Source organism: Drosophila guanche, unplaced genomic scaffold (assembly GCF_900245975.1).
Source record: "Drosophila guanche unplaced genomic scaffold, DGUA_6, whole genome shotgun sequence".
Classification (NCBI taxonomy): domain Eukaryota; kingdom Metazoa; phylum Arthropoda; class Insecta; order Diptera; family Drosophilidae; genus Drosophila; species Drosophila guanche.
In genome coordinates this window covers 4564546-4591572 of record NW_022995753.1, presented here as the reverse complement: position 1 = coordinate 4591572, position 27027 = coordinate 4564546, and the positions used below count along the sequence as shown (strand labels likewise).

At 46.3% G+C, this 27027-nt stretch overlaps 8 protein-coding genes across 9 annotated transcripts; 4 read left to right on the top strand and 4 right to left on the bottom strand.

Annotated features, from left to right (window-relative positions):
• The first annotated feature begins 297 nt into the window (after positions 1-297).
• On the top strand, positions 298-1710 carry LOC117588353. The gene is made up of 4 exons (XM_034279565.1): positions 298-661; positions 714-974; positions 1044-1234; positions 1292-1710. Exons 1-4 carry the CDS (start codon positions 356-358, stop codon positions 1554-1556), a joined length of 1023 nt encoding a protein of 340 aa, XP_034135456.1. The 5' UTR covers positions 298-355; the 3' UTR covers positions 1557-1710.
• A 17-nt stretch (positions 1711-1727) lies between these two features.
• LOC117588352 (glutaredoxin domain-containing cysteine-rich protein CG12206) lies at positions 1728-10764 on the bottom strand. Its single transcript, XM_034279564.1, has 5 exons — positions 10349-10764; positions 7520-9396; positions 2497-2730; positions 2375-2440; positions 1728-2290 (listed from the first exon to the last, which is right to left on the bottom strand). The coding sequence occupies exons 2-5, from the start codon at positions 9170-9172 to the stop codon at positions 2117-2119; spliced, it is 2127 nt and encodes a 708-aa protein (XP_034135455.1). The 5' UTR covers positions 9173-9396; positions 10349-10764; the 3' UTR covers positions 1728-2116.
• A 3091-nt stretch (positions 10765-13855) lies between these two features.
• Positions 13856-19172, bottom strand: LOC117588351 (sodium-dependent neutral amino acid transporter B(0)AT3). The gene is made up of 7 exons (XM_034279563.1): positions 18851-19172; positions 17898-18412; positions 17508-17809; positions 16465-17422; positions 16200-16403; positions 15721-16142; positions 13856-15643 (listed from the first exon to the last, which is right to left on the bottom strand). The coding sequence occupies exons 2-7, from the start codon at positions 17985-17987 to the stop codon at positions 15445-15447; spliced, it is 2175 nt and encodes a 724-aa protein (XP_034135454.1). The 5' UTR covers positions 17988-18412; positions 18851-19172; the 3' UTR covers positions 13856-15444.
• A 517-nt stretch (positions 19173-19689) lies between these two features.
• Positions 19690-21288, top strand: LOC117588370 (alanyl-tRNA editing protein Aarsd1-B). Its single transcript, XM_034279585.1, has 3 exons — positions 19690-19824; positions 19884-20662; positions 20732-21288. Exons 1-3 carry the CDS (start codon positions 19786-19788, stop codon positions 21216-21218), a joined length of 1305 nt encoding a protein of 434 aa, XP_034135476.1. The 5' UTR covers positions 19690-19785; the 3' UTR covers positions 21219-21288.
• Positions 21280-22115, bottom strand: LOC117588372 (mitochondrial import inner membrane translocase subunit Tim29). Its single transcript, XM_034279589.1, has 2 exons — positions 22091-22115; positions 21280-22028 (listed from the first exon to the last, which is right to left on the bottom strand). Exon 2 carries the CDS (start codon positions 22009-22011, stop codon positions 21436-21438), a length of 576 nt encoding a protein of 191 aa, XP_034135480.1. The 5' UTR covers positions 22012-22028; positions 22091-22115; the 3' UTR covers positions 21280-21435.
• Positions 22116-22326: 211 nt separating this feature from the next.
• On the top strand, positions 22327-23459 carry LOC117588371. 2 transcript variants are annotated; one of them, XM_034279588.1, is made up of 3 exons: positions 22327-22557; positions 22617-22688; positions 22758-23459. In XM_034279588.1, the coding sequence occupies exons 1-3, from the start codon at positions 22388-22390 to the stop codon at positions 23092-23094; spliced, it is 579 nt and encodes a 192-aa protein (XP_034135479.1). In that variant the 5' UTR covers positions 22327-22387; the 3' UTR covers positions 23095-23459. The 2 variants fall into 2 exon arrangements, with proteins under 2 accessions (XP_034135479.1, XP_034135478.1); XM_034279587.1 differs by having other exon boundaries at positions 22334-22557; positions 22611-22688; positions 22758-23392.
• Positions 23437-23988, bottom strand: LOC117588373 (40S ribosomal protein S28). Its single transcript, XM_034279591.1, has 2 exons — positions 23651-23988; positions 23437-23585 (listed from the first exon to the last, which is right to left on the bottom strand). The coding sequence occupies exon 1, from the start codon at positions 23896-23898 to the stop codon at positions 23701-23703; it is 198 nt and encodes a 65-aa protein (XP_034135482.1). The 5' UTR covers positions 23899-23988; the 3' UTR covers positions 23437-23585; positions 23651-23700.
• A 489-nt stretch (positions 23989-24477) lies between these two features.
• On the top strand, positions 24478-26490 carry LOC117588491 (translocon-associated protein subunit alpha). Its single transcript, XM_034279794.1, has 3 exons — positions 24478-24705; positions 24988-25704; positions 25763-26490. The coding sequence occupies exons 1-3, from the start codon at positions 24642-24644 to the stop codon at positions 25888-25890; spliced, it is 909 nt and encodes a 302-aa protein (XP_034135685.1). The 5' UTR covers positions 24478-24641; the 3' UTR covers positions 25891-26490.
• Positions 26491-27027: the final 537 nt, after the last annotated feature.

Sequence of the window (27027 nt, the reverse complement as noted above, 5' to 3'; positions counted from 1 at the left end):
ACGGTACATTTCGAATGGGACGCAACGCACGGGACTTTTTTCATGGTACATTTTGCACGGGACACTTAGCATAGTACATTTTGCATGGTACATTTTGAACGGGACATGTCGAGTGTCGAATGGTACATTTAGCAAAGGACAAATATTCCTGGGCATCTGTCAGGCATACCGACAGAGCACCAGCAGCACTTCGCATTCGGGAAACATCCTGCGTTGAGTTTCCTGTCGAAAACTGACATCCCTTGCTTGACTTACACAAAATGCTTAGTATCGAGCTAGCTGCCATTTGCACTTAAGTCTACAATAATAAATTTACTTTGAAAATTATTGTTAAGCAGGGAACAACATTCGAAAGATGTCGGAACAAGCGAATCAATGCCGCAAGCGTACTCATGGATCTCCCATCGTGGGGGGCAAAAATGCTAAGCGATCCCGGGTTCAGCTGAGGGCAGCATCTACAGAACTGATGGATATGCCGCCAGAGATTCTGGAGCACATCTTCTCCTTGGTTGAATCTCCTCAGAACCTGATCATATCATTGCAGGGAATAACCAATCAGTACACCGAATACATGATGCATCGACATCGCTGCTTTGTGTATGCCCATCGTAAGCAACGGCGGGAGGGTCTACGAGAGCCCATGGTCAGGGCCGCCTTGACGGTAAGTGGGGAGAACACATCCGCACACATCTCACGCATTTAATTGCTCGCAGGTCTTGCAAGCGGCCACAGATTACTTTAAGTGTGGCTATGAGTCCCATTTTGTGTTTAACTTGGCCTCCTTCCATGTGCGTATGTCCAAATCCACCTCGATATCCCCCATTTGCATTCATTTGAAGAAATTCATCTCCGAGTTCCTGCTCAGTGTGGAGAAGCCCTTGGGCAGCCACAACCGCAGCGCCCTAGCAGACTCCAAGATGGGGGCACATCAGCGTCGCCTGCGCTTGACGCTGACCCTAATCAATCTCCTCAGAGTGAGTAGATCTGTAGACCAGTGCCCGAGAACGAGTTGCCCCACGAATGGACTCTCTTTTTTTTTTCAGCAATTTCGTTCCTTTACGATTATGAGTTCGGGCATGAGGCTGATGCATTGGCACCTAAGGATCGGGGTACAGTCCATATTTTTGCGCGTAGCGGATCAGCGCGTCCGTCTTCGGGGCCTCGAGCACCACATCCATATTGTGGGACTCATTGCGGAGATGCTGCTACATGACCAGCTGAACGATCCTTTCTAGTTAGTCGTCCATAGACAGTCCTCCTGCTTTCACCATTCATGCCCGTTCCCCAACAGCTGCATCAAAACTGTCGACAACTTTACCTATGGCTACGGCCTGAGCATGACCAGAAAGCGCCCCAATTCCATGTTCTTCAATTTCAATATCCTGGCACCGCAGAGCACCCTTCTTGTGCTGCAGAAGGCCGTTGACGGTGAGTTCGATCCGACGAATGTGGCACACTTGACGCCCGATTCGGCATTTAATATGCGCCTCGTGATGACCGGCAAGAGCAAAAGCCAGGGGCTTTGCACTACGGACACTTTTAGCCTGCAGTTCTAGGCCAACCGGGACTGATCGATGCAAATCAATGAATTGAAATTAACATTGGGGAGTGCACATCCCAATGCACCTTTACCTTCCGTGGCTGTGCATTGCATTTCCACACTCACATTTTACGAACTCATCAATCGATCATTAATTGTTTGGCTAATTAAATGTAATGTACACATGTCGTTTGAGTTATAGTTTTATTCTTCAATAGCTCCTTGATCTTCGATCCTTGATCCTACTCGTACATACTTCTAGAATTTTGTATATGGATATGTTTTGTTTTTCGTTTGGGTTCCGCTCCGTTTGCCTTTCCGTTCTTCCCGCGACTCAGTTTCTGCTCTCGAAACTGATCTCAAATATCACAACTGTTAATAATAAGCGACAGATAAATCATTTCGATATAGATACAAAAAAAAAACAACAAAAAAAACCACACACTTCATTGCGCTTCAGATTCTGCTTGGATGAAGTTTGGGGTGGGTTGGGTTGGGTTGGGTTGGAGAAGGGAAGGGTAACGCTTGTATAAATATAAGTAAAGTATTTCGACACTGACTGATGCGCAGCTCAGCTCAGCAGTTGGGGCACTTGACCAGGCCCACCTCATCGCAGTTCATGCACTTCAAAGCCACAAACTCGGCGGTGAAGTGATTGCGATGCACCGACTTCTTGGAGCCACTGCACGAGGGGCAGGGCAGCAGGCGATATCCTCCGCAGGTCTGGCACGTATACGCCGTTGCGATGGACTGCAACAAAATGGACAACAATTGAGTAATCAAAAATTGCAAAATTAATCGGGATCATGGGCGAAGGATTGTTGATTTGTTCACCTTGTAGGGCCTTAGCAGTTGTCGCAGCTCCCCACATTCGTTCAAGCGCTCCACGGTATCGGCATCCTGCAATGCCAATTAATGTTTTAAATATTCGCACACAAACTTAACTCGTCACTCACCCCAACGTGCTGGCCCTCGACAAAGAGCTGGGGAACTCGGATGGTCCTATTGTGCATCCGCTCCCTCATCTCCTGCTGATACTCGACGCTCATGAAGACATCGCGCTCCTCGAACTTGATCAGCAGAGTGCGTAGAATCTGCTTGACATTGGCGCACTTGGCATACGTGTCCCGTATGATGCCCATGCTGGTTGTGTACAGAACCACCTTTCCCACATCTTTTTCCATGAAATTCTGCAAGAACAAATTATTTCAAATGTACGTTGTGTTGTGGTTCGCATAACGCCCAAAGATGCCTCCAGCTCATGCTGGATTCTCGTACTTGTATGTACTTCAGCAGCCAAATTCAAAGCGAAATACCTGTTAATTGACACCACGTTGAATTCCTTGGCAAAGCTTTGAGTGTGCTAGTGGTTCAACCAGAACAGAGAGTTCTTTCATTGCCCACAGCCTACCCAGAGGCTGGGTCGCTTGCATTGACTGAGTCTGGCTTGAGTGGCAAGCCATTCATGCAGCCCAACAGATAGACACACAGACAGGCAGGCAGCAACAATGCCCAAATAAGAATCGCATTCAATCGAAACAAAACAAATTTGTGTAAATGGCCCAAAGTGAAAACTTTGCACCATTCAAAATATGTGCAACACTTTCAGCTGAACTTGTTTTTTGGGGAGGGCTTCCGTTAGCTTTCCTAGCTGGCAGCCTGATTAACCAGACCTGAAACACGATACTCAATGAGCCAAAGACGATCTACGATCTACGTTACTCGATACCCAACCATACCCTACCCTCCGCGATGGCCAACCTCCATTGAAGCTTGGCCGGGGAGCAAGTTCTCCCTGAATGTGTTGTAAAATTTGGTTACCAAAGTGTCCAGAGATCCATGGGGATAAATTACAAACTCTAGACTGAGGACTGAGTGAGCAATTAATTATGCTGCAGCGAAAAGTATGTTGGAAAATGAACTTTGTTGGAGGACATTCCCAGGCTTCAGCAGGGTATCCACCAGGTCTCGCATACTCCAGCCATATCTTGTGCCATGAAGCAACGGCCTGGTGCACTTGCATAAATCCAAGGCAGCCCAGAGAGCGGAGTCCGCGGCAGAGCCAGCTCACCATCGCCTCAGGTGGCAGTTATTTAATATATGGAATATAATAAGCAAACATGAAACCAGCAGGCCAGAGAGTGCAGGTGGCAGGCGGGCTTACCCACTTGTAAGCTGGCACATTAATAATTGCCATCAAGCGACCACATTGGCCACGTATGTCCAGCAAAGTTCAAAGCCATCAAATGTAATGAATAATGTAAGGCGACTGCAAGCCGTGGGCTGCTTTGAACTTGTGAACTGCAGGCCAACCGGCCACCGGCCACCGGCCACCGGCCCATGGCTAACGTGATAATAATCAACTTTTGGCAGAGCCCTCAGCAAGTGCTTCAAACAAAGGCCGAGCAGGGACCGCAGACAACACAACAGAGGGAAACATTTAACAAAAGCAACGCGCACATCGAACGTTTCTTGAAAGATCCCGAGAAGAGGAGAGAGAAAGAGAAAGCGGGTCACCTGAGATACCCAAAAAGGGAAGGGAGAGTAAGTAAGCGCACTTGGCAATCGTTAGCTTTGATCTGATCGCAGGGATGCGACTGGATTCAACGAAAGCTGATGTTGGACTGGACTGGAACATCGGAAAACCAAAAACCAAAAACAAAACACTTCAATTAATACGTCACACGGGTTATGTAAGCTTTTGTGTCGTTTCTTCCGAATTCGATTCCGAATTTTGTGCATGGGAACGAAATCGATTCGTTGTCTCCTTCTTGTACAAGTTGAAGTTTAGTTTCTCTTATGTGTAAGGAAGGATTTCAAATAAAATGCTTCTGGGCTGCATTGGAAACAGACTTTAAGTTGATTCTCACACCCAGCCATGGCCGCCTGCCTCCCTCGCTCGACAAGCTGTTTCGGGCCCCCCCCGTCCTCCCGTCCCCCCGTGCTCCCTGCCTTTTCTTTTTGCATAAATTTACACGAGTACGTGAGTGAAGTGGAAACATTTCACTTTCGTTTCGTTTCGTTTCGTTTGGTTTGGTTTGGTTTTTAATTTTGGATTTTTGGTTTTTCGATTTAACTCATTTGATCAGTTTTCAGTGTTCGATTTTTGGGCGTTTTTCTGCTTTTCTTTGCCCTGCAAGAGAGCTGCAATTTGGCAATAATTGGATATTTTAATAAGCCCATTTCGGCAGCGTCTCCGCTCTCTCGGCTTTCTTTTGGCCCCTGAATGCAAATCGAAATTAAAATGCAGCTAACGCCCCTCAATGTCTCTATTATGCTCGCACTGCTTTTTGTTGCCTAATTGTTTTGCTCAGACATTTATTTTTATTTATCGCAGTCAGCTGTTGCCGGCTGCTACGAGTGCTCCTCGAACTTCGCTCATAAAACAATGCCAAAGGCCCGGCTGCAGAAAAGATTTCTCAAGCAAACAAAAACAACAAAAAATGCCATAAATCTGCAGCGCGATCACGTAAAATTTCATTTTCATTTTCACTTTCATTTGGTATTTGGAATTTGGAGTTTGGAATTTGAATTTGTTGCATTGTCTTCCGAAAATTGCGTTTCTTTATGAGTTTTGGGACTTATTTTTGGTCATTTGTGGCCACAGCTCTCAGCTCTTTTTTTTTGTGTGCGTTTTGTGCCCCCTTATGCTCGGGGGGTTTGCCTAATTAATTGGGGGTAGTCACCGCAAGAGATAGGCTAAGAGAAAGATAGCCAGAGGATCGAATTTGGCCAGGATTGATCAGGGTTCATCATGGCTAGCAGACTTTTGTGGCCTTGAAAGCTTCTCTTGCCCCAAATCGAACCAGCTGGCAGCTGTCCATCACTGGTGATCGATTCATTAATGATTCATGCGAAAATCCAATCAAAACTGTTGTCATCATTGGGCCCTGCATTTTCTTCTGCTCATCAAAATTGAATGTCATCGAAATATATTCGAGGCAATCAGTTTTGTGTGCTCTTTTTCTTAGTCAAATTAGCAATTTTAACCTTGAAATTAAAATCAATATATAATTATTTAAACACAAAAACACACACAAAAGGCCAACAAGTCAAAGAAACAAAATTATTTTGCAGATTAAGTCGGAGCAGCAAAACTTGCATAACATTTCAAGAAACACAAATTATAATGATAAAGAGCGACTAATGCGTTAATTATGCAACAACGTATGCTGGGTATACTTATATTGAACGAACACACAGATCGAATCATACTTTATGGGCCACTGCCAAAGTCAATTCCTTCGCATTTGTGTGTGTGTCTGGAGTCGCCGGAGACGAGTCTTTAGCAGAAAGTCCACTTTTGGCATCGACTCAAATCGAGTCGAGTGGAGTGGAGTCATTAAAATATCATTTAGCTAATTTGACTTTAAATATGTTTGTGTGTATTTCCATCCATCTGGTTTTAGATGCCAGAAGAATAGGCAAAGCAAACCAAAACAAAAAATGAAAGTTTATCTAAAAGCCAACGACTCGTACACGCCAAATACCCTTCAAAATTGTACAGAAAGGTCTGCTTTGATCGGTGGGATATGGAAACTCCATCTATGGCAATCATCTGGTTTGATCCTTCAATCTGTGATCTGTTGGTATTCAATTGATTTCGCTAAATAAAACGAAAACGAAAACGAAAACACACAGAAAAGGTTCGTAACAATATGCGAAGACAGGCGCAAGTCATGAAACCAGAGACTCAATAATAATAATAACTCACTGGATACACATTTGAGAGACGATGACTGGACACATTATGTGTATTTGTATTTGGTTACCATGGATTTGGGGCTTGGGAGTGAAGCGTTGCCAATGCTGGCTCAATATCACTGCAATTCGAGACGCTTTTGCTACGGTCCCCGAAATGGGTCAGTGTTCAAGAGCGGGCCAAAGAGCTCGTGCAGCCCATTAAGAACTTTCCACCAGCGAGAAGAAAGCCAAAACGAAATAGAAATCAAAAGTAAACGACAACGAGTGCGAGTGACAGCAATAGACAGTTGCAATTAGTCGCTTGAAGTTGCCCAAGTAGCGGACCATTTAAGTTCACATTTATCTAACTTATCTGCCCCATCATCTACCTACCTATCCATCCAACCATCCAACCATTCATGCAACTATCTGGCGGTCTGGCGGTACTTCCGCCAACTTTCTACATACAATTGGTGTTGGCCGTTGAATATGTTTCCATTCGGAGAGCCGAAGCCCCGAGCCGATGCCCATTTAGAGATGAGAGCCCTAAGCGGGCTTACAGGCTTTCGTTTGCTTAATTCGGGGCGTATGTGACATATTAAGCCACTTAACGGGGAATTAAGACACCAACAACAATGACAATACTTTTACACCAACCACCAAACTCTCTTTAAATAGACAGACAGACAGACAGACAGACAGACAGGTGTCAGGTGCTAATTGTCTCTTTGGCCAGCAATCAAGAAAGAAATTTCTTTCTCGAAAATTAATAATGAAAACAAACAATTTATGATAAAAGCGACTTATGTATTAGTTGTGGCGGAATGGGGGGTGTGTATCTGAAGAAAAGTCTGGACTTGCTTTCACATGAACAAAAAACATTCATGCATAAATATCTGTTTCAAGAAATAGACAAACAAAGCAACAAACAAACAAACATACAGGCTCTGGCACTGGCACTGGCACTTGCATTGCATAATGTGAGTGCATCCATGAGTGCATCCACATCTCAACGAGCCACATACGAGTGTGTGTGGGTGCTCAAGTCAGCGACCCAAGGCACGCCAGCCAAAGGCGACTGTTAAAACAAACCCAAACAAAACTAAAAGAAATCCATAACAAAACCGAAAACTGAAAACTGAAAACTGAAAACTTTCTCAATGAATTTAACATGTGGGTGTTATTGGGCATGAATCACTTCTTCAAATTGAAATTCACTCGAGTTTTTGTTGCTACTTGATTGAATCACTGTGACTGTGTGCCGCTTTTTGATTGAGTTCATGAGTTGGCACTCACCTTGACACTGGGCTGCTGAAGTTGCAAGAATGTGGCTACTCCATTGCGCACACGATTCTTGACACCGCGGACCGTTCCCTTGGCGGAGCGTATGGTGGACGAGGAGGAGGACTGCGACGAGCCTCGCACATCCCTGTAGCCAGCGAAGCCGGCATCCTCTCCATCTTCTGGGAAAGCATTCGACTCGTACTCCTGCGACGATGCGGAGGATAAGGTGGAAGTGGTGTCCGCTGATGTTTCGCGCCCAAAGCTGCGGAAATTGTCCAGCTCGTTGACGTGGAATGTGTAGAACTGATCGGACTCATACTGCAGCGGTCGGCCGTCAATTTTTGTGGCTGTCGGTATCGCCAGTGAGTCTGCTGATGGTGATGGTTCCAGTTCCCGTTCCCGTTCCCGTTCCCGACCGCGTATGTCTCTCAGCAGTGAGGTGGGCAGCAGGCCGGAGGGCAATGCCTCCCCAGAGTGCAGCGAATCGCAGCTCAGGGAGGAACTGCTGCTCTCGTCGCACTCCTCACTGTCCGTCAGGCTGTATGCCCGCTGATGTGTGCCCACGGACACGGCGGACACGCTCTGTGGCGACTCATTCACTCGCACCCGCGTTGTCTTCAGGTGCAGCTCCAGCTTGGGCACATTGATAATCTCACTGCACGGCGATTTGACGCTCTCCAGATCGCTGCCCGTTCCACTGTCGAGGGTATCGCTGGGCGAGTACTGTCCGCTGGATACCAAATAGCACAGCTGATAGCTGGGCAACGATTGAAGCGATTTCTGTGTTAGATTCGCCGAAATCTGCTTATGCTGCTGCTGCTGATGTTCCTCCTCTTCCTGTGGCTGATGCTGCTGAAGGATCATCTCGCTGTCGTTCAGCTTCACCACACTGATCTGCTTTCCCAGCCTACGCTGGCTCTGACCGTTGGCTATCTGTATCTTGACCGTGTGCTGGGGCGAGCACTGGCCAACTGTTTCGGTCACTGCACTCGATGCAGCATCAAGAGATGGTGCTAGAGCTGTTGATGTTGTGGCTGCAACTGTGGCTGATGGCTGACTAGCAACGACTACAATGTCGTTGGGGAGCGCGCTCTCTTTCATTTCTCCAACCGCGAGTGGAGATGCAGCTGCAGCTGGATCTATGATCTCAGATGGCAGCACGCTGCTATTACAGCTGATAATGGTTGTGGCCAAAGCTGGGGCTGTGCATGTGCTTGAGGCAGTGGCTGTGGAAATTTCTCCGTAGTCCTCCGATTGTGACTGTCCAATCCGCACAAGCAACTGTGGATACACTTTGGTTACTGTTGCTGTTGCTGTTGCTGTTGCCGCTTCTGTGTTGCAACTTGTTTCCAAATTATCTTTGGTTACATGGTCAGCATTGGTGTTGTTGTTGTTGTTGTTGTTGTTGGTCCTATTGCTGTCGCCAAATGCCAACAACATGCCAGCCTGAGACTTGAGCGACATTTCAGCTATTTTGTTGCTGTCGTTGCTCATTGTGGTTGCACTTGTGGTAGTTGCTGCTGCCGTTGCTGGTGTTGGTGGCTGAGCAGCTTCAATGACTATTGAAATACCGCGCAACGGCCTTTGTCGCTGTTGATCCAGCTCGAGCATAGTGCTGCTACCTGTTGCCGTCACCGTTGTCGTTGTGATTGTGGCCGACGCCATCGTTCTATAACATTAAATAGTTCGAGGTATGCTTTTTGGTCCAATAATATCCACTATTTCTTTGATTAAAGTGTATACAGGTTACGGTGCAGTTGGTTGCAGGTGCTTCGAATGTTCCTTTTCCTTTTCCTTTTCCTTTTCCTTTTCCACTTGCACTTCCACTTGCTGCTGCTGACCGTTACAAAGTGCTTCACAGTTAGACGGACGCATGTATGTTGCAAATGCTGCAAGTAAAAATAAGCAAAGAAAACAATTGCGTGAGAGCGGGAGGAGAATTGATTGGCATAGACACACACACACACACACACACACACACACACACAGACAGCATGAAGCCAACACGAGCTTGACATTTAAGCCGAAGATGTGCTTGGGCACCGACCCGCTTCGACAGACGAAGAATATACATAATAAATGTTAAAAGCTTTGCCCCACCAGCCACACAGCCACACAGCAACAACAACAACAACAATAAGGGGAAAACCAGAAAAAAAAAGACACACACAAAACAATAAGCATAATAATGATATACGCCAAGCACAGACAAACCGCAAAAAGCAGTCAGAACGAGCAGAAGAATGCTGGAAACGAGTCCCGTCCCCCAATAATTTATCCGTGCTGAGATATACTCTAAAACCCAGCATCAGCATCAGCATCAGCATCAGTTACTGCCTTTCAGTGATCTCAGGCTGAGCATGCAGCTGGGAATGTGTCTGTTAAAGCTCAAAAGAATGAACAAGAATCCATAAATACCCAGGAAACCCTTGCAAAAAAACTAGCATTAAGGGGAGGAATTTGTAGTTATCTTTTGATTATGAATAAATGAAAGCATCGCTTCTGACTTGCACTCACTAACAGTGGGTCAAGAAGCTGTGGGGTTACAGGGCATTTTGAGACAGAGCTGTTAAGAACAAGATTTGCATTTTAATAGCCCCAGCAGCAGACGGAGCAGTCGGAGCAGTCGGAGCAGCCGGAGCAGAGGGAGGGAACTTGAAATATTGGGCGCTCAGTGCCTGGGGAGCTATTTTTGTGGAATCTGGAAACTGGTTACACTTGAACCTGGCGTTGGCCCAGCTATTTGTATGGTTGCTGTTGCTGCTGCTGCTGCTGCTGCTGCTGCGGTTCGAGTGGCAGTTTGGGAATATTTGAAGCGGGCGTTTTGTCCAGGCGTCTTACCTATAGAGGGATTTTGGGATGTTCTTTCAACTGCTTCTGCTGCTGTTGTTGCTGTTGGCCTGCATTCGCCGCTTGTTGCACACAAATTTCATTTGTGGCCGGTACACACACTTGAAAAACAAAAAATAATTAAACCACAAACTCTAAAGTACTCCCAGAGGAGCGGATTTTATGGTATGGTATGGCATGGGATGTCGGATGTCGTGGGGGATTTTTACAACACACGCACGCACACACGCTTGGATTGGATTGGATTGGATTTGGGGATCGGATCTATCGTGATTGTGGGAGACAGACTCTCTCGACTCGATGGACACCACACTCGAAACTCGCGCCGCGTACAACTCATTCAAAATCGCGCTGGCAACTGAAAACCGCAGCAACAAAGTCGCGCTGGGTTGGCGTGTTTTGCCAGCGATTGTTGTTTCTTTTCTGCTTTTGCTTCTGCTTCTTCTTCTTCTTCTTCTTCTGCTTCTCTTCTCCTTCGCCGTCTCCTACGTGCCGCTGCTTGTTTCTGTTGTTGCTTTTTAATTTTTGCTTTCAAGAAAACAAAAAAAAAAAGCCACAGCCGCAGCCGCAGCAAAGTCGAAGCAGCACCGCAACAGCAGCTTTGAAAATGCATCAAAATGAATTGTTTGCTCCACGAAATTCGGATGCCCTTTGGCAGCAGAAAATGTACCAATTGGTTGGCCAAGTTTCTCTGGGATTGACTCTCTCGGAAAACAGCAAGCAAGCTGCAGAAAACCTCAAAAGTAATTTCCTCTTTGGGCAGCGAAATATACCCTTTGGCAGGGCATTCAAATTACTTCAACGAAAAATATGCGGAGCTGAGAATTTGTTTACGTGCGCAAGCGCAGCGTCGCAGTCGCAGTCGCCGTTGCCGTTTCCATCTCTTTCACCGTCTTCACTTGCTGCTGCTGCCGCTGCCGCTGCCTGCTGCTGTCTTCACTGACGTAGTACTCGTTTGCTGCCAAAAGTTAATTGTTTGCGGCAGTGCGGCAGCACAGTGGGCCAGAACGGTGCAGGTGGCCAGGAATGTGGAATTTGGCATGGCCCAAACTGGTTTCGGCAATGCTCAGTTACAACGCGGCCGGTGACGGGAAAGGTGTTCAGTTCGTGGCTTTGGCTTAACAGTGCTGCCGAACTAGTTCCCTCCCATTCAACTTGTAACGCGAATCAGGGACTCATTTTCTTTGATCACTTTTCTACTTTTCGTAATCTTATCAGTAGATTCTGTGGCAGAAAATGGACGCTTAAATTTCAGAAATGATTCCTCCATGCATAGATATCGTATGTGCCCCTGTTAAACGCTCACTCACACGAACCAGTCTCTCGAATATTGTATGTGAGGAAAAATCAGGTCATCTGCAATCATTTATCATTTATCTGAAGCTCGCTAAGCGTTCCGCACCTGCAATCGACTCCACTCCCAGTGCGTGTCCCACTGTGCATGCCACTGTCGGCCACATAAACGTCGATGAATGTGTTGCTGCTGCTGCTGCTGCTGCTGCTGCTGTTGTTTGTGGCATTCGTCTCAGATATTTCATTTATTTCACCTGCGTCATATACATATACATATACATACATACAGCTGTACATGGGCTTACATAAGTATGTGTGTACATACACACCTAGCCATATCTCAATCTTAACCTGTGTTTTGTTTACCCTAGAAGAAGTTATTACGAATAATACATTACCTAACGAAATCGAACTAAACTTTAGGAGGCTTTTGCCACATTTGATCTGAAAGAGTATCAAAAGCTTCGACCCCCCAAAAGCCGAGCTTTATTTCTTATTTCTACTGAGTTGTTTGTTTTTGTTTTTGAATGCAGTTGCAGCCCCAGCCTCTGTCCGCCTAAGCATGGCTACGTAGTTGTCGATATTGGCGTCGACGGGGCTGCATTTAGCATGTTTGTCATGGCTCCATTTTATGCCGCGTCTCGCTTCCTCTGCCTGGCAATCTGGGCAGCGGAAAAACTATGCCAAATATTTTCGTCGAACTGGTGTCGCCACCCAATAAGCCAGATACGTTGCTTAAATTTCCGCTTATTCAAAAAAAAAATAAACTTTCCTTAATGCGGCTGCGCTCAATGAGCAATTGTTGATGGATTTCTGGTTTTAATTAAACCTATGTACAAACATGCATACAAAAATTTAAGCATAAGTCGACAAATGTTAAGCAAACTAAGCTTTTAATACCCTTCCCTTTTTTTCAAATATTATTTTAAGAAAAATTACTGTGCAGAAGATAAATTACAGGATAAAAAACCTGCCAAAAGAAATCGCAGCCGAGGCAGAGCGACGGGCATCAAGACGAGCACAGGTCACGAGAGTAACAATTGTGAGGCTCAAAAAGAAACCATAGTAAATATGTAGTCGAGTCATGTGCTTCCATCGATGTAGATTGCATACTCGTTGGGCACTGGCCAGATCTTAATGCCCTCGCGCTGCAAGAGTATGAAAACGGAAAAACAAAGAAAATGCACTTCAAATTTGTGTGTGCAATCAACGGAATGTAAAGCTCGGTGTATGCAGAAAGTAATAGCAACATCATGCTACAGGTATTGCAGCTTGTAATTTACCGCTAATTTTATGCAGCGAGACGTCCAACGATGACGACGACTAGGCTTTATCACTGACGCCTGCTGCTGCTGCTGCTGCTGCTGCTGCTGCTGCTGCTGCAGCACCACGGCAGCTTTGCCGAGCTACTCTCGGGCCACTTGACCAACGGTCGGCACTTGGCCGGTTTGTTTCCGATGGTTGCGCTCTGCTGCCGCAGCAAGGGTTGTGGAGAGGTCTAGCGGAGGCTTGCACTAATCAAATAACTGTTAAATATGCCCCTGCACACACAGAAGAGAGTTGGAAGAAGATTGTCAAGCATCGCTAAGCTTTCAGGAAGTTCTCAAAGTTTTTTCAAATATGAAATTATTTTTCACATTTCACATTTTGATATGAACTACATAATGATGGATAAGAAAGAGAATGTTCTCCGAGTTTGATATATGTAGATATAACTTTATCTTTATTAGACTTTTTGTTCGGTTTCGCCTTTATAATATTTATTGTCATTTATGTGATATTCATGTTTTCGGATATTAGTTGCGAAATAAACATAAATAAACTATTTAAAGTGCCATTATAATTAGCGGGCATCATTATCATTATTTCAAGCGATCACTGAACAATAAAAATCAATCATTTGATATCAGACACACAAGACATTGATTCGAGTGAGATCAAATGGGATCAATTAACTTCGTATTTAAGACGAGTCAAATAATAATAAACGAATCGAAAGATCATCGCATCGAGCCGCACACACACACAATCAGATTCTTTTATTGCTTCACAATTTTTAATTTGTATATTTATTTGCTTGTATTTAGCATTAGCATTTTGGCATTATCGCGAGCTGTGGGCTGGATTTTTCTGTACTCGTTTTTGTTTGGGTTGAGTTCTTTCGGAGACATTTATACGTACTCGTATGCTTGTGTCTATATGTATATTGTATATTTTTGGTGTTTAAAACTCGTTTCGTATTGGTTTCATTATTGTCAAACATCAATAACACTTAGTAGATGTGCGTATAGGTATGCACATGCCGATTTATATTTGTAAACATATACCATAAATGAGTGTATAATAAATATATATATATATATATAATACAGTGAAATCAAGAGCTAATTTCATTTGAACTCACATTAATTTGTATCTATGGATGTATAATTCGTGTGGGTATATGAATACTTCTCAAGGCCATGCATAGGCTTTCATCTTCAGTTATGTATATGTATATGTATATGTATTTTCATGTACTTATGTAGAGTCTCATTTCCTCCTACGTTTCTCGACTAGCTGAACGGTTGCGATTGCGATTTGTATGCATTTATGTAAATATATATATTTGTGCAGTTAGTAGTGCCTGAGGCGGAGTGACATAATTATTCTGATATAACTTTCGGTTTAGGCAAAACAGAACAAATATGAATATCCAATATGTGTGATAATATTTTGTTTTTGCCGTAACTCTTTTATAACATCGAGACTTTAAATTGTAGTTTAGGATCTGATATGATTTTGCCTTATAACATCAACTTTATTACATTAACATTAATAACAACAAACACAGAAAGCAGAGCCGATCCCAACAGAGAATGAACTATGGTAGGTAGTAGGTACATAAATATATACGAGTATAGTGTGTATATAGTGTGTGTGTGTGTGTGTGTGTGTGTGTGCGTGTGTATACATATCTTATAGGTGGTGGGTGCTCTATGCTCGCATGATATGGTTAACTCATAGTCTGTCTGGCTTAACAATAATCGAGTCAAAGCAAATATTGTCCACACAAATGAACCTATACTAGAATATGTAGCATAGTTACATACATAATCGTATTTGTAAATGTATCATATTATATATTCATCTGTGTGTATATCCGATATAGTCAGCAAGTAATCAGCAAACACTCAATTTCACTTTGCATTCAGTTTCTCTTCATTCTTGAATCAAATATGGCATGCACCGGTACCGAATCGGATATGTCCCATAAAGGTTGGCCGCACTCGTGCTAAAAAGCGGAATACATAGACATCGCAGACCCCTTTTTATCCAGTTGGTGCAGAGACCAATCGAAAGATATGGAAAACGAAAATAATAATTATTATGATTTTGGCTATGCCCCGCCCGCATACATTTGCCTTTTATACATTTTCATGCTAACGAAGTTATGCGGAAATATTTCTATAGATTTCGTTTTTGTATCTACTTCAATGAAACCGCGCATCCGCGCCGAGTTTTCACCGTCTTGGCCACCTTTTACGAGTTGTTACGAGTATTTATACATACATTTTTGGTGTATTGCTGCTGTGGTTTTCTTTGAACGGTTGAACAGTCTTTGGGACCATATAGGAGTGTAGATATCGACGCATTTGATCATCGGTGAGTGGCTTAGTTATTGTCCATATTTACATTACATTTCAATGGCTAATTTTTGAATCATGTTCTTATTTGCTTTCTTATTGTCTTCTTGGTTGGTGCCCCCTCTCTGACGACTCCTTTGATGGCTTTTGATGGGTGCATGTCTGAGCTTACTCCTCCTCCTCGAGGGACTTCTCGGGCAGTCCGTATTTGGGGCAGCACATGCCCTCCGTGCCGTCCATGTTGAAGCAGAATATGCTGCGCTCCAGCTCTGTCGGTTCGTGTGGTACGATGCCGTGGACTTCTCTGAGCTCGGCTTCGGGGAACCAGGCCGGATCGGAATCCTCTACCACCTTAATGCCGCACAGTCTGTTAGCGTAGGATCAGTATAATACAAATTCAATTTATGATGAAAACATGATTCGTGCTTGAAGGCAAACACTTACCGCAGCACCGCCACAATGGGTATCCATAGGATCGACGAAAGGATGAGGAAGAATGCTGCCACTATGCACCAATGCGGCCACTCCATGGAATCGGTGGAGCCCTTGGCCGCAATCCAGGCTGGGTAGCTGCTGCCCTCGGTGAGGAGCTGATAGAAGGAGGCCAGCAAAATGGTGACCATGGCGCAGGGTGACAAATACTTCCAGCAGAACATCCAATAGAAGCTCGGCCTCGAGCCGGTCATCATCTCGATGTCATCCGAAAACCGTCGCACTCCATAGATATAGCTGATCGACAGACACTCAAATAGGGCGATGACCAGCAGAGGGAAATTGCCGGCGAAACTGTCCATTAGCTGGAATATGTAGCTGCCAGCTCCGTTGGCAAAGCACATAGAGATCAGACAGCAAGTGGCGCACAGACCCTGACGTAAGACAACCGAATGAATCATCAACAATGATCCTTAAAATTGTGTTCTTACCCCCACAATGTACTCCTTGGGCAGGTTGGGAAAGAGCTTCATGTCCACCAGCGAGGTGACTACACCCTCGAGCGTACCAAACTGCGAGTCGATGCCCAGCGTGAAGAGCATCAGGAAGAAGAGCACGGCCCAGAGTTGTGCGCCTGGAAATTGATTGATCGCCTCCGTGAAGATTATGAATGCCAGGCCAGTGCCGGAGGCACTCTGCAAAGAACACAAACACAATTTAAAATTGGCATCAACCGGGAGGCAGGCATCAACTCACATTAGCCAGCTCTCGCTGCAGATCGCAGACGGGCAGATTCTGGGTGCGATTCATGGCCATCAGGCCGTTCCTCTCCTCCGTGCAGCGGTCGAACGTGGCCGTGGCCTTGAAGCCAATCACCGAAAATACGACAACGCCAGCGAACATTGAGGTGCCACAGTTGGTGAGCGAGACGAGCAGGGCATCCCGATAACAATTGTTGTTCGCCGGATTGTATGAACTGAACGCGATGAGGCCGCCGAACGCCAGTCCCAGGGAGAAGAAGATCTGGGTGCCGGCCTCCAGCCACACGACGGGATCGAGCAGCGTCTCCCAGCGCGGCGTAAACAGATGAGCCACCCCATCCGAGGCGCCTTTGAGTGTAATTCCGCGAAAGAAGAAAATGATGAGGACGACGTAGGGAAAGATGGCTGTCATGTAGACGATCTTGCCGGAGGAAGTGATCCCTTGGACCATGCAGATGTAGACCAGGAACCATGACACCATCAGCGCAATCGCCATGTGGTAGTTAAAGTTCTCCGGCATATCCACGCTCTCTGAGCACTGCAACGTGGTGCGATACCAGTAGAATTGCGTCGGCGAGGATGCCACGCACTCCGGCTCATGGTCGTAGGTGTAGTTCGCATACAGTCGGGTTGGGCAGTCGGCCCACGGAAGAGGCGACTCGAAGCTATGCAGTAGATAGATCAGGCACCAGGCTATTATCGTGTTGTAGTAGAGGGCCACTATGTAGCTGACCACCGCTGAGGAGATACCGATGCCGCCCAGGTATGGCGAAACTTGGCTCCACACGCCGATCGCCCCCTTGCGCAATCGCTGTCCTATGGCCAGCTCCAGGTAGAAGATCGGTATTCCCTGGATGCACAACATGATGAAGTAGGGCACCAAAAAGGCTCCGCCTCCGTTCTTCTGCGCCAGGTACGGGAAGCGCCACACGTTGCCAAGACCCACCGCATATCTGTTCATAATTCGAGATGCAATAAGCAGAAACGAACAAATTGAACCACTATAGAGGGGAGATGTCAGGATAACATTTCACTCACCCGATGGTAGCCAGCAGGAACATGATTTTGCTGTCCCAACTCTCGCGCTCCTCGCCCTCCTTCTCCCCCTCAACGATGTCCTGCTGCTGCTCCAAAGCGCCGGCCACCAGCTCGGCCTTGGCCTTGCTGGTGCTGGCCTCAGAGCCGAATGCCGGCTCCTGTTCCAGCTCGGAAGACTCATCGAAGGCGTCCGACATAAAGCCCTGGTTGGTGGCCCCATACATGGGCTGGTGGTGGTGCAGCGATGTGTGATGATGGTGGCCGACGCCATGCTCCTTGGACACCAGACGCCCACGGAGCTCCTAAACAGGAACAGTTGGATGGCAGTAGATAACAATATTAATGTTGGATGTTGATTTGCTTGGGTCAGGTGCGTCATGTGTCACTTGCCCGCAACTCTAGCTGATCGATGCTCTTCTGGCTTTTTAGCACAATGTCCCTGGAGCTCTGACGGCGCAATAGCTGTGCTGTGTTGGCCATGATTCGAGCGGTGATTTGGAAACGGTTATTGTTGGTAAATCGTTGGGTGCGGGATACGTTTATATGTGTCTTGGGGATACTGTGCTAGTGCAAGAGTGTATTGCTGGGTGCTGCCTAAATGTGCGCTTTCTTTTTTGTTAATTTGCTTCGAATTCTCTTGGTGATGATGCGTCTAGCGCCCCCTGTGGACTGTTCACGTAACTACACCCTCAGTTATTCGTTTATCGTCATTCTCGTTGCATAGAAAAACGGTTCATGCTTCACCCCACACTGGGTGGGATATTGGTGCTGTTGCTGTTTGCTGTTTGCTGTGGTGGTGGTGTGCCTGTGCCGTGCCTGTGCGTGTTTGTGTGTGTTATTTTCTTTGTTAGTGCTTAAGTACGGTTGATAACGGTGCTTGAATAGGCGCCATCCTACTGCTATTCCTATTCAATCAAAGTAAACAATTAGTTTTCTTGCAATCAATCAATGAAATCAAGCAAAAAGCATGCAATGGAAACAAAAGGATATCCACACGCAGCCACGCTCACGCAATCGCATACATCTCTGACATCTATGTGCGATGCGTGACTGGGCACCATAATAAATCAATCACTTTCGACTCCTCCACCCAACACCTCCCGGCCGACACTCTACAACCAACATTGTACATACAACTAATGCACTTTAATGTACATTTTTACACCAACTTAGTTAGTTTGACTTTTCCGGGCTGTGTTGCGGGGTGTGTGAGGGTGGGACAGGTGCTGCGTGTTGCGTGGGATGCGTGGGAGTGCTGTCATGAAGACATCCTTGTGGCTACTGATTAAATTACGGATAGATACACATAAAACTTCTAATGAGTTTTTTGCGACAGACTTTACTTTTAATTTTTTCTGCGCTGCAGGAAGTTTTTCTGGGGCTGCCAGCGATTTCGCCTGGCTTATATAACCAACACTGGGCCTCCCGACGACAAACCAGGACTTGGTCCCGGAATTCAACGACGGGCGCGACAGGAGAGGAACACACGGCACGCAGTGGCTATCGCCTTTTTGACAGGTGGCGGGAACCAGCGGAAAACTTCTTATTTAAGCGCCGTCCGTCACTTGTATTTGTTCCTGAGTCAATCTCCAACGTGAGGCCAGTGCAACGCAACGTAACGCTGCTCGTGTCGTGTCGTAACGTGATGTGACGGCCAGGAAACTGTTGAACAGCCAACGCGAGACATTCTCTCCCCTCAAATGTAATCCTTTGGTGCAGCAGCGCAGACGCAGCATCATTGGCATGGGTGCGAGTGAGATAGTCTTGCAGGTCCGCCGCATGAATGAGAACGAGATGGCAGATAACAATGCGCGAATGAGAGCGAAAGGTGTATGTAAACAGACCGAAAAACTACAAGCGCAATCGATGAGAGAAAACGTGCTCTCAATCAACGGTAGTTTCTGGTATTTTTATTTCGCGCTTCTCTTGGGGCCACAAAAACTTGGCCATTGATAAAAACTCATTAGGACGTGCCTTAATATACTCCAGCGCTGGAGCGCTACATATCCATGTTTGATATAACCGCATATTTTGAGCGCCAATAATCATACCTATTCTGATTCGTTTGCCGATAGAAAAGGCGAATCTCTATGATGGTTGCAAGGTGTGCCAGCTAGATAGGGTGCTGAAAATACTAACCGATATTTGGTAGATATTAGAAGAACAATATTGATGGGATCGAAATATCGATGTTTCTCCAGCTCTAGTATATAAGTGTGGGTGAATACTTACACTTTTGTTAATCAAAAAGGGGATTTTCGTGTAAAAGGGTGACATCATGGTCTTCAAATGCCAGGAGGACAGCTTCTTGAAGCAGGCAAGCCCCAGCCAAAACCCAAAGGGATAAATTATGTAATTGTAACCATATATCCACAGTACACAACAAAAATTGTGTCCTGCGAATATGCCACCCTCGATCGGACCGACGTTGACGCAGCAACAGGTGGTGAAGTCCGTCCAGTTCGTGGCTTCAATGTTGTGTGCGAGGACACCATACTCTTCCCCGAAGGTGGCGGCCAGCCCTGCGATTATGGCACTATTAATGGGCAACCGGTGCGAAGTGTGCTGAGAAAGGGAGCCACTGCGGTGCACTTCGTGGAGTCGAGCTCGAGCTTTGAGGAGGGAGCCGAGGTGCACCAGAGCCTTGACTGGGATCGTCGCCTCGATCACATGCAACAACATTCCGGCCAGCATCTGATCACGGCTCTGTTCGATCGGGAATTCAAGTACGACACAACATCCTGGTCGCTGGGATCGAACGTCTCCTACATTCAGCTGAATACGCCGCATCTGATCAGTCGCGAGTCCCTGGACCTCATTGAGCGTCAGGCCAACGAACTGATCCGCGAGGGACGGCCGGTTAGCGTGGTGCTTGTCGATCCCAAAGTCGATGAAGAGTTTTCGGATGCGCGTGCTGCGCGCGGCCTACCCAAGGACCACGAGGGCCTGGCAAGGGTGGTGCGCATCGAGGGCGTTGAGAGCAACATGTGCTGCGGCACTCACGTCACCGACCTCTCCCAGCTGCAATGCATCAAACTGCTCTATGCGGAAAAGGTCAAGACCAATGTCCTGGTCCACTTCGTGGTGGGCGTGCGAGTGCTGCGCAAGCTTGGCGAAGTCTTTCAGCGGGAGCAGCAGCTAACTGTGGCCCTGAAGTGAGTATCATGTGGCACTGCCATGCGCCTGACTTCCATATATTTTGGTTTTTGACTCCACATTTGCAGGGGTGGCGCTCAGCAGCATTTGGAGCTGGTGCAGAAGCTGCAGCAGAATGTGAAGGGCACCCGAAAGGCATTCTTGCAGCTGCTGAAGGATTTCGCCACTGCCGAGGCGGAGCGACTGGATGATCTGAGCAAGGCCCAGCGTCCCAAGTACTTTTCCCTGCATCGTCGCGACGGCATTGAGGTTGACTTCATCCACACGTTTCTGCGACACGCGCCCGAAGACATATTCTACTTCCTGACAGTCTCCGAGGGCATTGCAGCCGGCAGCAGTGCAAAAGGTCATCTAGTGCTGCGCGGTGATCCCGAGCTGGTAAAGGAACTTGGGCCACAATTTCTCGAGCTTCTCGAGGGCAAGGGCAATGGCAAAGAGGGAAGCTTCCAGGGCAAGATCAACAATCTGGCCAAGCTGCCCGAATGCATCGAGCTGCTCGAGAGCCACTTCAAGCCAAAGAAAACCATCGAGCCGAAACCTGTCAGTGGCTCGTGATCAAACAGATTCACTTCTTTGCTGTGTACCAAACATATATACAAAAATATTATTCTATAAATTCCTACACTTGTGTACGTTTGTATATTATTTGGCCCGTTTTGCAGGGAACATCTAACAGGTAAGTCAGTTAGTCAGTTGTACAAAGCAAAGAAAACAATTTCGTATTAAAGCTAGCTAAGGCAGAGGTGCACTACTCCCTCCATCCATCCATCCATCACAGGTAGTTGACATCGTAGTCGCGCATCTTCCACTTGAGGCGCCAGAACTCGTTGCAGAAACCCACATCGATCACGCGCTCGTGGAAGTTTAGGTATCCGACTTTGGTGAATTCGCAGATGGCTGGATAGGTGCAGTCGTCCTCGGCATAGAGATCCACCCAGACCAGCGTGCAGATGCCTAGCGAGAGGAAGCGCAGCTTCTTTTGGTTTATGGCACGCTCCAGCATAAGCAGATAGTCTGCCGACACGCGATTCTGTAGCTCGGGTGCCACCATAATCATGCGATTCGTTTGACGGCGTAGCACTGTCATGAAGGCCTCGTCGTCGGGGTTGTGCTGGGCCGCTTTGTACAGGCACAGAATGCCGGTGCCGTATGCCACAGACTTCTTTGGCTTGGTATATGTCTCCTTAACCACGCCGATGGCTACCTCCGAGTAGTCGCGCACCAGGCCGTTCCAATATTTCAACCATTTCTCGACAAAAGTGTCTTTGAAACGGTCGGGCAGCACGAGTTTATCGCCCAGTTTCTGTCGCAGTGCCGTCACACGGCCGCCCACACGCATCAAACTCATCCTAGTTGCTTGTTTCTGTGATCAATTTGGAAAAACTTTGCTAATATTTTTTGTATTAAATAACCTCCCCGAGTCTTACAGCTGTTTAGAGTGACTGCATTTGCAAACACAGAAAATATCGGCCCAATCAAACAATATTTCGATGGGAACGATTCTGGGAATAAAACATTATGTAACTAAGACAATTTTAAATAAAGTTTAAAACAAGAAAATACGATGTAGTGTTTCCCCAAATAAACATTTCAACTTTACTTGGCGACAATATTTTCGGTATTTAAATGTTCCGATAACTATATATCGATTGCTGCTGTGTAAGTTAGCAGCACTGCGGCTCGCCGCCACAAAAACATGACAAAATACAATCACGTTTAACAAGATGTCATTGACTAAGGCAAGCCATTATAATGCCAGACTTGGCGACCTCCTGCAGAAAACAGCATGCAGCATACGTAGCTACCATGGATTCATGTCCAGCCAGGCACAGCACTTGCTGGGCCCCGTGAATCATCTGTGGGACCGGAGCCAACGCTACCGTCTGATGGCCGGGTGCGTTTTTTCGAGCCCAGCCAACCCTATAGCTCTAATCGTACATTTCTTAGCCGCAGCACTGATGAGCGCTGCACGACGGCCCTACTCTCCGAATGCCAAGATGCCCATCAGTCCATTTGGCATAGCATGTGAGAGGCAGACTTTGCCAGTAGGTTATAGAATCCTCCATTTAATTTGATATTTTTCTCTGTATGCAGAATGCAAATGAAGGAAATGTTGGATGAAATTGCCAGCGATGTGGCCAAGTTCGACCTGGAATGCATTTGCTTGTGCAGCGAGTTAGAGCCAGAGCCCTGTCCAGCCTCTGTGGCCGAGTGGCGGGAATGGCTGAATGATTCGCTGCACAGTCTGCAAGCTCAACTCAAGCGCCTAGAGATTGCTGCCCGCCTGTTCGTCCCGACTATTCTGCAGGAGCAGACGGTGGAAGACTTCAAAACTAATCTGCAGCTGGGCGAGCATCCAGAGGCTGTGCTCTGCATGGGCCTGGCCAGAGCCGAGCGACAGGCTACATGCCCGCTGCTGCTGACTTCCTGACACACGACGAGAAAGAGAATGCTGAATGCTGTACATTTGCGCCAAAATCAATCAATTATATTTTTGCGTACGAATAACGTTTAGTTGAACCAATCATCTCGGGGGCATCCCTCCACACGTCTTCCAGGGCAAGGGCAAGACCGTCGACTTTAATTTGCCACAACCAAATATTTCACATTCGCACATTTCGGGTGACCTCTCTGGCTGCCTCCAACCCTCTCAAGCTGTTCCGCTGTGGCTTTAGACATTCAGCCGGATATTCTTTTTCACACAGCACAAAACAAAAACAAAAAAAAAACGTTAGCAAATGCAAAACAATCCAAATTTGTGTTTTTTTTTTTCTCAGCACTCGATATTTATTTATTAGAACACATTTCCACATTTATGGCGAATTTTGGCCGTTTTATTTAGTTTGCGAAGAGGATTTTTGGTGCAATCGACGGTTGTTTTGGAGGCGCGAGCCTCGTGCATCATTCAATGTGCAAAGGCGTCTGTAAAGAGTGGGGAAAATGGCATTAAGGATGGTTTCGTTGGTGTCCACGTTGCTTGAACTTACCTTTGATAAAAAATAGCGAGCACTCCACAACATCGGGCAGCAGGGCTTACTTAGCGAAGTCTTCTGGCTTCACGTTCAGACTCCAAGAGGGTGAGGATGTCGCCCTCGCGGACGGGTCCCTTCACGTTGCGGATGATCTGACGGTTCTGCTCGCCAAGGAACTCCACTTTGACCTGTGTACACTGGCCCTGAGAGCCGGTGCGGCCGAGAACTTTCATCACGCGAGCCCAAACAACTGGTTTGTCCATGGTTATTGTTGAGTTTCTTAGTTTCACGCAGAGAATTCACGTGTAGGTTGCGCTTCAATTGGCAGCCGCAAGCAAAAAGGAAGTAGGGTGGTTATCGGTCCAGCTACGTGAAGCTGGTTGCGCTGCGGGGCGATATACGATAGGCGAGTTGGTGTTGTAAAATGCAAGTGGCTTAAGCAAAAGTGACTAAAACTATTCACTATTTCAATAAAACTATGAATTTGTGATTCACTTAAATTTAAAGTGTATTTGTAAGATGGAAATCATTGTTTTTAAGTAAATAATGCACAATTTTTGTAAATATTGACAGCTTCGGTGTTTCACAGCACTGTTTCTGTGCAAGAGTGGTCGCCCATGTGAAAAATAACAAATTCAGTAGACATTTGCCATTAATGGTTGATTCAAATAAGCCGATGTACTAGGAAAATTAATTAAATGGGTGTTTGAGTGAATCGATAATAGTTGCAGGGCCATTCAAAAATATTGACACCGTAAATCAAAACATTGGCGGCAATCGACGGGAATGGCTGGCAACCCTAGACGTGGCACCACGTAGACATTTGACAGTGAAAGTCGGCTCGCTTCGTGTGCTGCTTCGGCTTGTTGCTTACCATCACTTCATCACTCAGCCAATTTTACTACTGCACGACGGTTGTGTGTGAGCGAGCGACAGTGTCGTTTTCATTTTCTGGCCTTTATATTTCCGTTCCTCCCGAGCATAAGTGAAAAGCATCAAACAAACCATGAAGAATCTGATGTTCTTTATGCTGATGGTCCTTCCCATCGTCATATGCACCTTCTCAGCACGTAAGTACACAAATAGCGGTCATTCAGCCGCAGCCACCGCTTGACCGAAGGGCCGGGGGCGCATACGTGGCACTGCTGCAGTTGCTGCCCGATGGGCTGCCAGGTTTTTCCAACGCAAACTGGAGCAGCTTCATCTGAAGTCGTCTCTTGTGTTGATCTCGCTTGGACAATGACCACCAAAAGTGTTGAGTTGGCACTGTCTTGCACCTGATGGTCTCAGTCTATCTCCCTCTCACTCGTACTTATGTGCTTCGTGTATGTGCCTCTCTCTTCCTTGGATAGCAAACAAATTCGGAGCATATGCCGCCGAAGCTGTTGAGGACGATATAGTGGATGTGGACAGCGAAGAGGGAGCCGTGACTGGCGAAGATGCAGATACCGATGAGGACACGGACAAGGGGAGCAGCGCCTCGCCGAATGCGGACACCTATCTGCTGTTCACGAAACCTCTCTACACGCCCGGTCAGCAGCTGGATCTGCCCGGTGGCAAGCCTGTGGAATTCCTGATCGGCTTCACCAACAAGGGCGCCGAGGAGTTTGTGATCGAGACTGTCGAGGCCTCTTTCCGTTACCCCATGGACTTCAACTACTTCATCCAGAACTTTTCGGCGGTGGCCTACAATCGTGAGGTGAAGCCCGGCTTTGAGTCGACCGTTTCGTACACGTTCCTGCCATCGGATCAGTTTGCTGGACGTCCATTTGGTCTGAACATTGCCCTGGCCTATCGCGATGCCAATGGCATTCAGTACAACGAGGCTGTCTTCAACGAGACCGTTCTTATCTCCGAGGTCGATGAAGGACTCGACGGCGAGACCTTCTTCTTGTACGTCCTCCTGGCCGGAATTGTAGTCCTTCTACTGGTCATTGGCCAGCAATATTTGCTGGGCAGCTCAGGCAAGCGCAAGCGTGCCGCTGCCAAGAAGATCATTGAAACTGGTACAGCCAACGACAGCACCATCGACTACGACTGGGTCCCGCAGGAAACGCTGCGTGTTCTGCGTAAGTTTCCATTTACACATAAACCTCCTCTCGCAGATGCTAATGTTTTGTTCCACAGAGAAATCGCCTCCCAAGTCAAAGACGCCAAAGACCTCACCCAAGCCGGGCAAGCAGGCCAGCCCCAAGGGGGCCAGCCACCAAAGTCCCAAGCAGCGCAAGGTGAAACATTCTGCGGGCGACGACTAAATGCAAAGACTGGGCGCCAGGACAGAACCACAGAGTTCAACCCAACAACACCAACAGAAACGAACTCCAGAAACCACCCCTCCCTCCCCCACCATTTCATCCTGTAGGGAGAAAAAGCATTACGTTTCCAATAATATTTACGAGTAGAGATCCATATATATCATTTTCGATCATATATAGAAATATTATCATAATTTTTTTTTTCGTTTTTCGTTTTTCGTTTATCGCGAGATTGTTAGTGTTAATCCATGAAAAAAAAAAGAAAAAAAGAAAAAACCACAACAGCAAAATGAAAACAGTCCATGATTTCCATAGAATTTCCACAAAGTGAATTTGATTATGCCCCCAAAATTGATTTCTGCACATACTCCAAGAACCACAGAAGGAACAGGAGAAAGGAAAGCTTAAAACAAAACAAAACAAAACTAAAAGAGTTTAAATGACTTTCTTGTGAATTGTCTTCGTTTGTAGAAGACACGCAGGAGAGGTACGGATAGAAAGTTAGAGAATGATTGTAGGGGAGCGCCAAGGTTTAAGTAAATTTATAAGAAACGTGAGAAAGATATATTAAAGAATAAAAATAGAAACCTTCCAATTGTACGATACATTTAGCTCCTATTACCATATGATTATAATTTTTTAGACTTTTTTTGCTTCAGTTTCTGATCTTGACCCTCGATTCTTTTTCTGTTAGAACGAAATATGTAAAAGTGTTTTAAATCTTTTTTTGTATACAGAGAAGTCGTTTTTATTCGACGAAAGAATAAAAAGAAACTTTCTTAAAAAAACTTCAAATTGTATTTCGTTTTTAGAATTGATTTTCACAAACATTTAGTGTACACACGATTTACCTTAAACAATCATCGCTTTTGCTTCCACGCTCGCTGCTAAGAGCAAATATGGATATTAAACGCGCCCCAAAGTGGGCGCTTTCAGAGTCGCAGTGCGAGCTGTTAAGTTTCTGTCCGCAAAGTACAGTGTGCAAGCTTTCAAATACAAATGTTTTGCCTAGTCTTAGTGGCGACTGTAGCTTTGTTTTCCCAATACTGAAACCACTCAGCTTTTGCTACGTTGTCGTCGTTGCCACGAATTCCACGAATTAAATGCTAATTTCTCTTTTAGGCCGTCTTGGAAACT

Bases quoted from the DNA above. Each gene is read 5' to 3' on its own strand.
- LOC117588353 (XM_034279565.1), top strand. From the start codon at position 356: ATGTCGGAACAAGCGAATCAATGCCGCAAGCGTACTCATGGATCTCCC. The intron at 975-1,043 runs GTGAGTAGATCT...TTTTTTTTTCAG, and splicing joins CCCTAATCAATCTCCTCAGA to CAATTTCGTTCCTTTACGAT. The intron at 1,235-1,291 runs GTTAGTCGTCCA...GTTCCCCAACAG, and splicing joins CAGCTGAACGATCCTTTCTA to CTGCATCAAAACTGTCGACA.
- LOC117588352 (XM_034279564.1), bottom strand. From the start codon at position 9,172: ATGGCGTCGGCCACAATCACAACGACAACGGTGACGGCAACAGGTAGC. The intron at 2,731-7,519 runs GTGAGTGCCAAC...TTGTTCTTGCAG, and splicing joins TTCAGCAGCCCAGTGTCAAG to AATTTCATGGAAAAAGATGT. The intron at 2,291-2,374 runs GTGAACAAATCA...ATTTTGTTGCAG, and splicing joins AACTGCTAAGGCCCTACAAG to TCCATCGCAACGGCGTATAC.
- LOC117588351 (XM_034279563.1), bottom strand. From the start codon at position 17,987: ATGGCCAACACAGCACAGCTATTGCGCCGTCAGAGCTCCAGGGACATT. The intron at 17,423-17,507 runs GTGAGTGAAATG...AATTATGAACAG, and splicing joins TTCCTGCTGGCTACCATCGG to ATATGCGGTGGGTCTTGGCA. The intron at 15,644-15,720 runs GTAAGTGTTTGC...CTACGCTAACAG, and splicing joins CCCATTGTGGCGGTGCTGCG to ACTGTGCGGCATTAAGGTGG.
- LOC117588370 (XM_034279585.1), top strand. From the start codon at position 19,786: ATGGTCTTCAAATGCCAGGAGGACAGCTTCTTGAAGCAG. The intron at 19,825-19,883 runs GCAAGCCCCAGC...ATATATCCACAG, and splicing joins AGGACAGCTTCTTGAAGCAG to TACACAACAAAAATTGTGTC. The intron at 20,663-20,731 runs GTGAGTATCATG...CCACATTTGCAG, and splicing joins CAGCTAACTGTGGCCCTGAA to GGGTGGCGCTCAGCAGCATT.
- LOC117588372 (XM_034279589.1), bottom strand. From the start codon at position 22,011: ATGAGTTTGATGCGTGTGGGCGGCCGTGTGACGGCACTGCGACAGAAA.
- LOC117588371 (XM_034279587.1), top strand. From the start codon at position 22,388: ATGTCATTGACTAAGGCAAGCCATTATAATGCCAGACTTGGCGACCTC. The intron at 22,558-22,610 runs GTGCGTTTTTTC...TACATTTCTTAG, and splicing joins CGCTACCGTCTGATGGCCGG to CCGCAGCACTGATGAGCGCT. The intron at 22,689-22,757 runs GTGAGAGGCAGA...CTCTGTATGCAG, and splicing joins CAGTCCATTTGGCATAGCAT to AATGCAAATGAAGGAAATGT.
- LOC117588373 (XM_034279591.1), bottom strand. From the start codon at position 23,898: ATGGACAAACCAGTTGTTTGGGCTCGCGTGATGAAAGTTCTCGGCCGC.
- LOC117588491 (XM_034279794.1), top strand. From the start codon at position 24,642: ATGAAGAATCTGATGTTCTTTATGCTGATGGTCCTTCCCATCGTCATA. The intron at 24,706-24,987 runs GTAAGTACACAA...TTCCTTGGATAG, and splicing joins CATATGCACCTTCTCAGCAC to CAAACAAATTCGGAGCATAT. The intron at 25,705-25,762 runs GTAAGTTTCCAT...TTTGTTCCACAG, and splicing joins GGAAACGCTGCGTGTTCTGC to AGAAATCGCCTCCCAAGTCA.